This window comes from Trichoplax adhaerens, genomic scaffold (assembly GCF_000150275.1).
Source record: "Trichoplax adhaerens TRIADscaffold_1 genomic scaffold, whole genome shotgun sequence".
Taxonomy (NCBI): domain Eukaryota; kingdom Metazoa; phylum Placozoa; class Uniplacotomia; order Trichoplacea; family Trichoplacidae; genus Trichoplax; species Trichoplax adhaerens.
In genome coordinates, this window is record NW_002060943.1 from 4,894,902 (window position 1) to 4,910,295 (window position 15,394).

Genomic DNA, 15,394 nt, shown 5'->3' on the forward strand with positions numbered 1-15,394 from the left:
ATCATGCGAAATGAAAATCATGGTATTTGAATTCAATTTAGAATATAAGTGTGAAAGTTCATTTTAGACATCGTAAAATGGTAATATATGGTATATTTCTCTAGACCGATTATATAGTTATATATGGAGGGGCAGCATGCTTCTATTGCGACGGTAAATCATTGGCTTAGGAACAGTAAGCAAATAAATCCTGTGCGCATTCGGTTCCGTTAGGTAAAACTGAGGGCTCTAACAAGTAACATTCTGATAACAGAACTGTACAAATTTGCCACTGCTAATATTTCCCTACTAAATTAGTTTTCAGGAAGGAGTTTTTTGCATACTTACGGTATAGATGTACAATAAAATTAATATGTTTATCCAATGATATAATGTATCAAAAAGAAATTAATTTATGATCAAATATGATAGTAAGATTTACCCCAAATTATTCGTGAATTTAATACCAAGAAAAGGCTACAATATTAGACTGTCATTTGCGAAAGAAAAGTAAAATCTCTACCTGACATACGTCTTCTTAACAATCTAAGATATTAAATTTTTACTTTTATATATATAAGTTTAGGATAACTGCACGGCACGAAGTTGTCACGGTACGAACTACCGTGAAGAAATAGCTATCTAAATTTGGTTAATATAGTATAGTGATATTATATTACAACTAGTTACTTACAATAGGAGTTACTCTAATTATAAATGTGTTACAGTAAATTTATTGCTGTGCTGTAATATGTGCTGAAATGATTCTGTGAATGGACATATTGTAGTCCGACTGTGAAAAACTAGTTAGTAGATGTTCTCACCCAAGTGTTATTATAAGATGACTTGTGAATGTTAGCTGCTGTAGAAGGGTATATAAACCCGTCAGATAGTTGAATAAAGCAGTTCTCAATTGTATAGTTGTTTTAACGTAGAATCAAAGGCGTCTAAATTCTTGTAAGTAGGGATACTGAATCCCGGAGACTATAGTAATTTAGAGATTTGTTTTACGTTATACTTGTCACGAAGTTGGTTTGTGACAGAAGTATGCAATAGTAAATGGCTATCTTGACTTCGTTTTTAAACTGAAATAAACTCCGTAAATATAAATGCTTTAAAGGACAAAAAAAGACACAAGTGGAAATAGTTTTAGGACACTAGGATTATTTTCTTATTACAGATAAAACATTTAGACTTTAAAATGAAATACTAAAGAATAACTATCTATAAATGTAGAGCAAATACTCATAAGCTGGATTGCCCAAAGTTGCTTCAATAAAAATTAATTTAATAAATCTATCTCAATAAATTATTGCTGATGAAATGACTGGCACTGCTTCTAATATTGAAAGATTTTGACTTGGTCGGTTGATATTTCGCTCAGCATTTAAAAATTATCAACTGTTACTGATCCATCTCAAGTTAGAAATGACGCTATAAACCATCTGCGATAGAAGATACAGGTAAAAAATTTAAGGTATTTGCAATAGCTGGATAAGTTTCAACTTACAGTTCCGTTAAATTTTGTAAGAAGCTACAATCACTTGTTGGCAATCTATGTATTCGATTGTTTGAGAGCGATCTTATTTAGGATAAAGAGAAATTTTAGAAAGTGTTTGTGTAGACTAGTATAATTTTAGAGAAACTAAGAAAGCTTTTAGTCAATAAAGGTACTTACAAGGTTGTCAATGTAGGTAGTTTAGTAAAACATTTTACATTAAAATCTTGAATCTGATTATTGGAAAGCCGTCTAAATAGTTTTCCAGAAAATGTTTCTTATTATTTTGCTACAAATATTCATATTCGATTAAAATGTTAAGAATTGCAAATTTAGATAATGTCTATTCTTGCATATTAAAGCTATTACAGTAGGAAACAGCTAAAATTTTGTTATCCGACGCTATCATATTAACCCTGTAATATATATCAGCACTGTAAGAATCATTTATTTCGTAATATTTGGCTGTATATTCCAAATTTGGTTAAAAATAGCCAGAAAATAGATTTTAATCTTCATCTTGTTGCGTGTTAGATAGTAATACATTTAGTAAGAGGGAGCTGACTTTACATCATTTTACTAGCATATATAATATGCATTTTAAATTGATCAGGTGCAAATTTGAGAATCTAATGCACATGCCTATTAAGCTGTAATTTATCTAATCTGATGAAGCACCGTCTCCTATATTTTTCTAAGCTAACCATTGTTTTAAATGTAGATAAGATCGAATAATTACTATCTTATAGCCAACTACCAAATTGAATCAGAGTCTAAAATACGGTTAATTTGATGATATTTGAATATGGTGTTCGTACCATTGTGACTGATTATTATCGTATAAATCAGTATTATTAATGTTTATCTTCACATATAGTGCCAATTCGTAATTAGTATATCATTGTAATGGTTACTGTATAACTTCAAAATCATATGATTAACTGAATCGGGTAGTAAAAAATCCGATAGCTAAGTAATGATAGAATGTTGTATGTTATGGTTCATGTATTTTATGTTCAGCTCCAAACCAACAATTCAAGTACTTTCATAAGAAACTTTTCATAATCTTACAAACGCCGACGAATCGAACAGATTCTATAATTATGTCTACATCTTATCACTAGAATATAGCGAGGTTTAATCAGCAAAGAAATTATATTTTTAGTAATCTTACAAAGTCGACAAACTGTGTAAGCCCTCAAAAAAAGTATCTTTTAAGGTAGTCAATTTATTCCTGGATAGATCCCTAATGGTAAGTAAAAATTAGACTTAATGTCAATACGTAACAAATCCAGGGTAAATTAAAAATCTAAAAGATAGCCAAGCTGTTTCAAATATTAAAGTCAAATTATTCTTCTATCCATGTGTCACAAACTTATGTTGCGAACTACTACACTAAACTAATAGATTACTTATGCCTTGCTCCTCTACACCTGGAGATCTACTGTAGGTAGTTCTTTACTACTTTCGGTCACACAGGGATAAGTCTGTTCTAAAAGATTAGTATAGTTTTTATTAGTAGAGTAGCCGAGTACCTTCTCGTACACGATCTAATAAGGAACTCAGTAGCGGGTGCTAACGTATCGCCATTATTAATATCTATTGTATATAGGCTCTACTAATTAATTGCAAATACAATTATGCCTTTTGTCGTCTAGCAATCTAGACATTAATATTCTTAATTTCAATTATGCTTACCAGTATGATCCATTAGCTAAATACTGACAAAATCTATTTAATTAGCAAGTACGGTGCTTTGCTCCGTAACACCATGCTACTACAGTTCACAATATATCTCGAACTAAAACGAAGGCAATTACATTCGACTATTTTAAGCTGCCGACATTTTTCTATCGTTGCCGATGAATTAGCAACGTTATTAGATAATATCGATTAAATATTCTGTAGTTAAAGCCATTAATTGGCATTAAATTTCAGTAGATTGGATAGAAAATTAGAATATTTGTATTTAAAAGCATTTAGCATACAATCATAAATTTGTAAAAAATATTCAACAACCGCTAAGTTTGTAGTCTTACAATGTCGTTAGTTTTGGCAAATAATAGAATTGCTCCTGCTGCAATGTGCTCAATTGATTGGATGATAATATCCTTGATAATGACCGAAAATGGATCTTGTTAACTGAGCTAAAAGTTGAATTTTAAAACAATTAATAGATCAAATTTCAATCTTACAATGAATGAAGACTATCTAAACCAAAAAAGGCATTCTTATCCATGTAATTGATCCGATTGGAGAATAATTCCCTAAATGGATATGAAACCTTGTTATTCATTCGCGTTGTAGCCATATTGTACTCGTATGATGCAAATTAAGGTATTTCAATTATTGGGTAAAACAGGTTCGTTATCAGTATACAACGTTAGAGTTAATCTAAATTCTCAGTGTTTCATATCTTGTTTGCTATCTCGATATTACTCCAGTCTAAGATATCTGTTCGACATTAGTTTTTTGCACAAACGGGTAGGATAACTATATGATCATCATACGGTATACATGCAAACCACTAGAGATTGGCTACGGTGTTACATTCGTTGGGACAACAATTATAAAAATGTAAATACTAATATATCTTTTACTAAGAATGAATGGAAAAAATATCGGCAGAACATTTTCTTTTATACTTACAATCTTTCAAGTGAGGATAATTCTTTAAATATATGTCCTTCTAGTTTTTCAATATAATTGTGAGGCAAGAAACTAAGAAATAAATGCAATAATTAAATAAGCTCTTTTCGAGATCAATGTAATTTGTTTTCTTCACATAGGTAGCAAAAAACGAAAACCTTAATCACAACGGATCGTAATTACTCTACTGTAATTGTCGTTGTGATGAAAAGATCAAACTATAGACAACCACATTTAATATTTATAGAAATTAATGATGATCAGATATTTCGATAATGAAAGATTTATAGTAAATCATCATTAAAGACAATAGCTTAAAAATGATTCCAGAACAATTTGGCTAGATGATCAAGTTCCAAAGTAATAGCTCTATTTGCAATATAAGAATTGCCTGTATTTCAGATTTGCAAGTCTGGGATAATGGAGTACTTTACAGGTGTTTTCGAACTGAATTCAATCAGTGAATAAGTAAACTAAGTAAATGATATTTTCCAGCCTAAGCTGAGTGTAACTTATCCTTCGATATTTTGTTCAATAACAGTTGCATGTACATTCGAAGTCAGCACTGTACTGTATATAAAGCTTGGTCTAAGCGATAATATTGTCGTCAGGCATATAAAAACTAAATTTCAGATCGAAGAAATTATCCTTAACTTGATTTATTTTTTAATTAAAGTAGTGTAACGTTGCAACCAATTATTGCATTGCACATTAAATTGTTTGTTTTTTTAAGAAATAATTATCGATGAGATTATCGACACTATTATTCAAATAAAATTTTAACTGAATACCAACTTATTTTGATTACGTGTACTTACAGCGTATTTAGTTGAGATAATCCTGTAAATGTCTCGTTTTTAATTTCCGTTAGATAGTTGTTGCTAAGAATTCTTATTAAAGAAGACATTTCTTACGAAAGTAATAGAATAAATTAAATAACATAGTCCTTAATAGCTGTCATCTAGGATCTTACAAAATTGATAGTTTAGTCATATTGGCAAAATTGAATTTTTCTAGTTCTTTGATTTCGTTTGTGGTTAGTTCTCTGTTATAGCAAAGAATTGTATACTTTAACTAATGTTTATAGATAATGTAGAACACATCTATCTAAAAGCTTGGTACCACTACTGAATCTCGCTTATGGACTAAAGAGTATATAAACTTACAATGTTCTGATAGCTCCTGCTTGCCCTTTTAAAGCCATCAGGCTAGTTAAATTATTTAAAGAAACCTTTCTAGAAAGTTTAATGCCATATATATATGAATTTTATGCGCAGTTAGTAAAGTATAAGCTAAAACTGACATCACACATCGATATAAATTAGCTATTTTTACAAATTCAGTAAGCCTGACAAGCCATTTAAAAATCCTTCGCCAATTTCTCCAATTCGATTAGCATCTAAATGCCTTTGAAATTGATCAATTGGAACAAATAGTAACTATTTAATTAAATAATGTACCCATGTAAGGTAGTGTTATTAATTTTTTTCCATATTTCTCAAACTAACAGAAAATTCAATTGATGAAGATCTTCAAATAAATTGTCTGGTAAATATTGAATCTGGTTGTCTTGTAAATCTCTGTAACAGAATTTCGGATCAGAATGATGCTAATTATGGTGGCAAAAAATAATCAATCTATATTGTTTCTTGGAATGCTACTTGTATTGATTAAAATCTCGATTAATGAATAGCTATTGCAACTGTGCTCATTAAAGTCTATATTGTAGTATTTAGAGTTTTTTACAATATTACTAAATTTGTTCATGAAACTTTTCTCAACAGATTATAGGACAAGGATCCGGTTATTATTTTTCAATAATTTGCTATTTCATATACGTCATGGTACGAATCACCGTAAAGAGTAAATGATTAAATTTAGTGGTAAACATTTATATATGGAGAAAACTAATAATGACTTACAGTAAGAACTACGATAGTTATTATTTTATTACAGTAAATTATACTGTACTGTAGTAAGAGTTCTTATACGGTAACTAATGTTAATTGATTATAATGTTATGCCATGTAACGTTTGTGATGAATATCCTGAAGATATTCAGTTACAGATGATACTATAAATAATTCTGAGTATGGACATACTGTAATCTAATTATCTAGAATCGTTCAGTACATGTCTAAAATTATGAATAATTTCTGTACTAATTTAGCTATACAATATGAACTAAATTTCAAGAACTACTGTTATGACTGATACATGATAGCTGCTGCTGAAGAGTATTTAAGCTCGGCAAATAGTTGAATAAAGAAGAGTTCTATAGTTGTTTAACGTAGAAGCAAAGGCGTCTAAATTCTTGTGAGATAGTTAAGGGATACTGAATTCCCAAGACTATAGTGATTTAGAGATTTGCTATACGTTATCTTTGTCACGAAGCTGGTTTGTGACTGTATATTATCAAATGTTAAATTTGATATTTTGGCTTCAATAATGTATTCTTTGAATTGATACAGCTTTCAGACATGAGGAGTTTAAAAGATCAAAATATGAATAAATTGTTAAAGTTATGGACCCTGTGAAATGTGGAAATAAAATTTCTAATATAATTCTAGTACATGTGTATTCTAAAGGAGTTTAGGTTATGCCGCTAATTAATCAATAACTATTTTCTATCAACGATCTGATTAACAATAATTTTTAAAATACATATGAGAATCTGAATATTTTATCAATCCGTAAAAGGTCTTGACTTAGTCCTATAAATCCTGCAGCGCTATCGCATTAATCAAAGTTCTAAATATATTTTAGTAAACGATTTTAAATACGCTATTACTATCTTACAATGTTAAAAGCGACGATAATCCCTTGAAGTGTAGAGGTTCGACAGACTTTAAACGATTACTTAGCAAGAACCTAAGAAGCATTGAAGTGAAGAATGACGCGGTCAATTAAGTGCATTACTATTTTTGTAAATAATGCGCTATTAATTCTTGGCAAGAACCTTCTGATAGTTAGAAGTAGGCATCATTAATGTAAGCTAATGCTATTCAAAATGAATCTAAGCAGTGCAGTAAATTAAAAAGTAGGTATGAATGCTAGAAAAAGCTATGAAACTTCCAGATGAAATGCTAAGGATTCTTGGTAAGAATATAATTTATATGGTAAAATAAATAGCCTGTATGACTGATCAATAGGCCGGCTAAAACATCAAATGAAGTTTTAATTAAATACATTTAGGTAAGCAACTATCCCAGACTATGAAGTAAGCAATACATAAACATGTACGTATATCAAATAAAAGCAATATCCTATAGTAAAATATAGATATAACTGATTGAAATTGATACAATAACGTTACATAGAATGATAAAATTGCTTCAAACACGAATCGGTTGGCAATTTCATTATTGGAGTGTTACAGTGTTATTACTGTATTACAGTAGAAATATCAATGTTAGGATAATTCTGTTAGACTATCCTTATTTAGTTAACTTCTAATTTGGATATACTGTGTTTTAATATAGCACTGACTTTTTTGACAGTGACACTTATACACATACTGAAATTAATAGTTATAGTAGGAAATGCAAATCATCTACTTACAGTTCGAATCATTGTAATTGTAATTTACTTATGGTAGACTGTAAATTATCATGGAAATGTTCCGTGATAGGACATATCGTAATCTGACTATTCTGTATTAGTCATTATATGTCTATGTTCGTAAATACTGTTGTCTGCATTAAGGGAGCAGTAGCTAAAATTAATATCTAATTCAGTAAATGATTCCAATGTTAATTGTATTAACTATGACTCATGAACTATTGAGGAATAGTATATAAATGCAGTATATCGTGAAATAAAGTGAATTCTTAAACTTAGTGTTTAACGTAAAATACGAGGCGTTTAAGTCTTTGTATAGACTGCTAGTAGAGCAAAAGTGTTTGTGATAGTGCAGATATCGTTCCTTGATACGTGGTTCAAGGAATTGACTTATTGATCGTACATTACGTTATCTTGTTGCAAAGCTGTTTTGTGGCATGGAGTAAGAAGTAATGCCTCAACTACATTATGTGCATATTTCGAAATATCAATTATAATAGGCTATATCTTCATCTTAGCTTCATAACTAAAGGAGCAGAACTGAATTTTGAAAAAGCTAATTAGTTTTTAAAAACTTACAAGAAATGTAGCTGGGTTAAATTAGCGAATTGATAATCAGCTAATTTAGAAATTCTGTTATATCCTAAATGTCTATAAAAATTGTAAAATTTTAAAGATCAGTTTTCGTCAATAAGTTATTTAATAGAAAAGATAAAAAAAATTCGTTTATTATTGCCATACATGTAGAAAAATTTACTATAATTAATTCAAGAACTTACAACAAATTCAGCTGTTTAAGATATCTAAATAAGCTAGGATCCAGTTCTTCAATCGTATTTCTTTCTAGTGATCTATTTATATTAATAATATTAATGCAGATATATCATTACTTTTTATGCTACTATTAGTTTCTCTTCTTATCGGTACATAAATGATGATTTACAATGTTGAGAGTTGAGTCAAATTGTTAAAGGAATCTGGAGCTATACGCTGAATTTTGTTGGAGCCAGCATCGCTGTAATATAGGGTAAGATAGTAAAAGTTAAAATTAACCATTTCATTAATTTAAACTATAATGATAGAATAAGATTAATCAAGCGGTTGAACACTTGGATATGAAAAGTGCTTAATGAAACACGAGGAATCATGTCCAAGCGACTACAAAAGTCCAATGGCAGTTGCCATGAAAATATTATTTTAGAAACATAAGTGTATACGAAAATGCTTTGCTGATACAGTAGAAGTATTGGCTTACAAAGTCCTCAGTCCAAAGAATGCTTTCAAATTTTCCGGCTTTAGTTCTTTGATCAAATTATCTTTTAACAAACTAGTGTGTAATTCAACAGAAATAATTAAATTAATATGATGCCTTGTTACTTCCCGATGATTATTCTTTAGAAAATAGAATTAAAGTATCCAAATATATCATAAGGTCATGAAAGTGTACATAATCTTGCTATGAATTTGATTCAATAATTCTAGGACACACAGAATCAATACAATATTGCTATCACTCTTGATATCCTTTTCTGTATTAATGTACGGACATTGAATATTATTTTGCTAAGTTATCCCTTCAAAACTGACTGAAACTCTTTTCGTTATGAAGGTTACCCTAATCGCCTACGTGTATTATAGATGATATACAAAGCGAATCCCACATGCAAGATATACAGCTGTATTTTAAGTAGATACGTGAATGGCTGGCAGATATTTTTTATATGCATTTGTGACGATATATATCATGCAAGATTTTGTAACAAAATCGAACGACAAGGAGAAAATATGCTTATAGCGTAAACTATTATCGTTATCATTCTACAAAGCGCCAACGGTAAATTTAAAATGTTAAATTTAACAACTTACTAAATTTTCCAAATTGATAAATCGACTTTTGGTACGTTGATTAGTTCATGTAATGAACAATCTATTTTTTCCGAATCACATTTACATACAGCCGGGCAAGTGATATTAACTGTGGATGAAGCAAAAATAGTTGTTACGAGTATATTAAAACCTATCAAATTAATCTGATATTCCTTACCGCACATTTCAATATAGTTGTATATTGAACATCTGCGAACGACTGGATCAGTATTTATAAACAATGGCGACGAAAAGCAACAATTTACTTCTTTACAAATTTTTTTCTCTGGATAACCTATCAAATAATTTATTGCAGGACAATTTTCAAAATAAATCAATTATTATGACAACTCTGACCGATCTAGTTGCTTACTCAATAACAATCTAGTCTATTTAAAGTTATGGAACAGCTAAAAATATTTGTTACCCAGATCTTGAGACTCATTTACCCGTCGGTATTGCAACCATTTATAAGCTGGTTCATTGATAAAGAAAATAGGAAAATTAATTACTAGACATCTTAGCTGGAATAAATTATGATTATATATTTTTTACTAATGAACAAAATCTATTAATACGTAAAATTGATTTATTACAACTTTTTATATATACCGCAATATTTTTCGTCTGAGCCATCATGACAATCATTCTTGTAATCGCACCAGTCTGTATAAGAAATACAAGCACCATCATCACACTCTAACAGCGCCTTAGGTATATCAGGTGCACCTGAAAGGAAATTAAAAAAGCTTACAAATCAATTTCATCATCATTTAATCGGAATATATGATTACAATGATATTCGTGATCAGAATAAATTACAACTTGATGATAAACGTAAAACAATACTAATTATATTAACATAGTTATATAGGCTTATTTCAAATGAGATAATTCACTAATTGATAGCTCAAATAGATTATATAATAAAATAAACAACAAAAATTTCATGAAGTATGGTATATAATGTGTAAGGTATAAAGTTTAAACCCAGATTAATAGTGACTTGTACGTGTCTATCTAAAAAGTCTTCAATATCTTACAATGGTTAAATTTATTTCATATATTGAATGCATTACAGCCAAAATATCCTAAAAGATTTAGATATCAAAATAGTCAAATTATGACGTATCTAATTATGAAATCTTTAATATCTTAAAATAATTTACTTTTTCATTTATTACAATCATTGGAGCTAAAGTATATTGCAAAGTTTACTTTTAAAAATAGTCAATTCTATGACACCCATACCAGTAGTATCGTCTGTCTACTTTCTGATTGATCAAGGATACTCGCTTACGCGGGCACTTATTTCGAAATAATAAATTCACGTCTTAATAGCTTCATAATAAAATAGTCGAATCCATATAACAGATATATAGTATATAATGATACAAGTTTATTCATTTTTCGTTTACTTTATGGTTTAATGTAGTCATTTAATCTTAATATTTGGTTTATTAAATGTTCAGGATTTGATTTCATACTTCGCTTGTACCAGATATTTTGCCTCACTAAAAATTATTTCAGTTGAAAATGATGAAAAAATACGGGCTTAACTATTGGAAAAGAGCCTTAGCTTTGAAAACCTATCAATAGTTTTATTATTTTATCGTTCAGACTTTGTTATAGTTGCACTGTCAAATGTACGTATGGACCGAAATTTTAAATACTGGGGTTAAGTAAGGCATTATGTGCTAGCATTAATCATATTAAGTATCATAATCATGCTTTTGTCATATCAATATTTAGACATGTTACAGTAGCTAAAGAGATAGATATTGGGCGTACCGGTACGAGATTACCACTAAGAATACAAGTATACTGCAGAACTGGACTTTCTTTTAAGGTATTACCCTAACTACATGGAATTTAATATCTGAAAAACAAATCTATAACGTACATAGACAAACAATAAAACGACGATCTTATTGAATATCTAATGCACTAAAATTGCAGACGGCTATTATTAATATCTAAATATATAGATTAGGCTCTTATGCAATTACATTTTCTTGTAACCTCTTAACGAATTATCGGTAGTCGATTATATTATGTGCGGGATTAAGCTAGTGACTACATACTGTAAATACTGACTGTGCAATAAATATTCTACCACTGCTATGACTAAATTAAAATTTGTTTAAGGTGCTCTAGATGACATTATGACGTAATATTGAAACAATATGCATAAATTGAATCTCTCAATAGGATAAGCAACGTAAGCAATGCAAAAATTTCTGTATACTTTTAGATCATAATGTTCGCATATAGTTAGCGATTTGAATATATAATGACATCTCTGCTAATAAAATCATTAGCCGCAGCCAATAATGCTAAATTCTGTCTAATCTATTGCAGAATGCCATCGATGTATGTAATGAAATCTAAGTATATGATAAATGCATCGTCATCAAATTGCGGTATTAGACTGAGCAGATTTGCGTACTATAATACAAGGTAGAGTAAAAGTGAGACGAATAGCCTAAAAGATATTTATAAGCTTGTATCTCTTAACAAACTAATATAACCTTAAACCGTTTTCTGTCTATCTCATTAAGTAGATGACAACTTTAAGTGATATACTAAACTATAGATCGAACTATGCGAACAGCAACTTCTATAGTAAAATATAATTTATAAAATACGTATACGTATAAAATGTGGCAGTAATTAAAAAGATATTCCGGTTATTTCTTTATGAAACACTACGAAAAGTTGTTTTAGATTTAAGTTAGGGAGACAAATTGTGATCAGTGTAGGAATACTTTTAATTCATTCCAAATCTGTAATATAAATATTGGAAGGAATAACTTCAAGATCATAATCGGTAGCATAAAATTACGACTTTGTTCGAAATTTTTGACTACGCATAGCAGTCAGTAAATTCAAAATTAACTAATAGTAATTTGAGATAATTAAAAATATTTCGATTGCTTTTATTCTACTTAAGGATCCGGTAATCGTTGACTTTTTTCTATTTACGGAGCTAATGAATATTTCCTAGATACGTACATGCTTAGAAAGGTAGAAATAATTTTTACTATCTTCGATATATTATATATCATTAATAGCTCTTGGCAATATTTTAGATTACGTACAGCTATGAAATTGAAAATGCAATAACATAAATTAGAAATAATTAAACGACTATTGTGTCTTATTACTTTCAGGTGATGGGATGAAGTGTAAACGGTACTTCCTGTTTATTAATAAACACTTTCATTATACGCGGATATGAAAAATATTTAGGAATAATAGCAGACATTATCTCAGGTATTAGTTGAATGATAAAACACTGGGAGCAATATTCTAAATCATGCTAGTAGCAATGCTTTCAAGACAACAAATGGAAATTAGAAATAATTTAGACATTATCTCAACCCTTTTCATCAATTATAGATTAAGGAGCATAAAAATCCAAGCACAGAAATTACATAAAGTATTTCCTAAATGGGTATCCATTTTCAGTACTATAAATAGCAGTAATTTCAAATTACATCATGTGCGACGTAATGCTTTGATAAATAAAAGTGGAGTTTTAAATTGTACATATGGGTAATATTTTCTGAATAAAACAAAATAAATTATCAATAACTTTCAAGCTCTCCAACGTTACTATTGCGTGTATGGTTTGATAAACATTTCTATGATACCAGTGTATTTAAAAATAAAATGGAACGGTCCCAAGACTATCTGCTGTTTAGTATAATTTTATAAAAGGTTTTTGAAAGGATGCTTTGATCAGATAGACAGAAAATATTTCCATCACAAAATAAAAAGAGATTAAGCATAATTTTCAAATTAACTTAGTCATTGACATTTATCGCAGCCGATTTATTGGCATGATATAAGCTACGGTACCAAATATACAATAGTAAGTACCAGCAAGATATGCGTGAATGGAAAAAAGTTAAGGTATTATATTTGGCTCTGCATCGAATTCTGAAATTAAAGGCACTTTTTTATAACAGCATCTACAAATATATCGCGCCTGAGAACGAGGAAATTAATACAATCTAGTGATTTTCCCTGCTTTTATTTTAAAAGGGTTTTGGGTCATATTTGATGTTATCCTATAGATTTGCATAATTCAATCGTTGAAAAAACTATGGGTGTCATTGAAAGAGTATATTATTATTCGTCTACGGAATTTAAATAGATTCTGAGCGAGTGATATATCCGTTGTAAATTTGTATTATATTATGAGTAGGCATTCTATAATATAATAGATTGTGTTGGCTGAGCACGGTACAGTCTAATTATTACTTTATATCATAAATTTTCGATAGTAAAAGGATTTTATGAATAAGGATAGGATTTTAATAAGGCCGATTGTCTTTTATAGTACAGGAAGTCAGTATCCAACTATGCTATAAATATACTAAAAATTAAAAATCTTTCGTGATATATCTTTTGAGTCGCCTAAGTATAGAAATTGAAAATATGTAAGAGCAGTTAGATCTGCTAAATCTATTTGTGTTAGAAATCTTTCTATCATTTAATCACCATCCTCCATGATTTAGCTATAGTTTCTGTTAGCAATTTGAGCTTCAATAGCACAAATTTTAGCTGAATGGCTAATTAAGAGATATGTATTTGATATAATTCAAGCACAACTAGTTCCTCGGAATACTTTACAATCATTAATTAGTACATTTAAGAACTATATTTTCAGGAACGGAAGCACCACTTCAACTACTAATGGATTAGAAAATGAGAGCCGTCTTTCGACATGCCTAATTACTACAAGCCATTTTAGATTTTCATAATTTGGTTAGCTATTTCTTTCTCTATCGATTGAAACCGTATAGTTAACTTAACACCGTTTTATAATCTTGTCACGGTACACCGTTACTAATTAAGTAACTATAAATTAATGAATGCTTATGAATAGATAAAATAAGGTTATGTGCTATGTTTTAATGCGCTTGTAGCTGATAATAGGATGGTAGAATGAGATAAAAATAGAAGTTGTTAGCAGTTAATTTACTGTAGGTTTATAAGGTATGTTAATCTCTAAAAATTGAGCTGTATATGGACGAAGGTTAAGCGTCTTAACACCTGATAGCTTGTAGCTATCTAAGTCTGAGGATATCGACATGTATATTTAGTAATGGTATTATACTAATTAATGTAACTTGCAAAGCATGAATTCTCACTCGTTAATATTGGAATTCACTGTAGAAACCTATTTAAGCGCGTGTGTTTGTAGAATAAAGTAGGTAATTGCTCAAGAAACGGCAAGACTCATATCGTGAAGAATAGTGTAATAATTAGTCAGTTGTCTGTGGAGATCAGCCGAGAAATCGAGTTCTCAAATACTTCTCTCATAGAAACTGAAAGTACTGGGAGAAATAGCCCAAGTTTTAAGTAACTACACTAGAGTTCTTTACTTTCCTTTGCCACAAGTGAGGGTTGTGACAAATCTAGACATAATCATCCTAGCATATTGAATTCTATTAATAAATTATAGCTATGCCCAGAATACGTTCTGCTAATGGATGAAAATCCTGCAAATTTTAAAGAATACTAAGCGAAATTGAAAATAAAGAACTTTTTCACCATTAGTAAAAATATATTTTACGTTCATAAATTATATCGTCTTAAAGAGAATGAAATAATTTAATTTTAGATTAGAATAAAGCGTGAAAACAATATCAATCTAACTACTATAGTAATAAATAACTAACATAAAAGTTAAAATGCGTTCAAAGTTGATCCATCATCGGATTGAAATGTTGTAAGTTGAAAAGGTAACGACTGATAGAAGATCAAACAATTCGGCCACAGTACCGTAGTTGGACAGCTCAGTTTGATTATTATTCAGAACAGTGCCGT

The 15,394-nt window shown here is 29.6% G+C and overlaps 1 protein-coding gene across 1 annotated transcript; it reads right to left on the minus strand.

Moving 5' to 3' along the window:
• Window positions 1-8,626: 8,626 nt before the first annotated feature.
• On the minus strand, window positions 8,627-10,802 carry TRIADDRAFT_51797 (uncharacterized protein; the record flags this gene model as incomplete). The annotated part of the gene is made up of 6 exons (XM_002108614.1): window positions 8,627-8,702; window positions 8,943-9,014; window positions 9,554-9,662; window positions 9,732-9,848; window positions 10,166-10,282; window positions 10,772-10,802. The coding sequence occupies 6 exons, from the start codon at window positions 10,800-10,802 to the stop codon at window positions 8,627-8,629; spliced, it is 522 nt and encodes a 173-aa protein (XP_002108650.1).
• Between the last annotated feature and the right edge of the window lie 4,592 nt (window positions 10,803-15,394).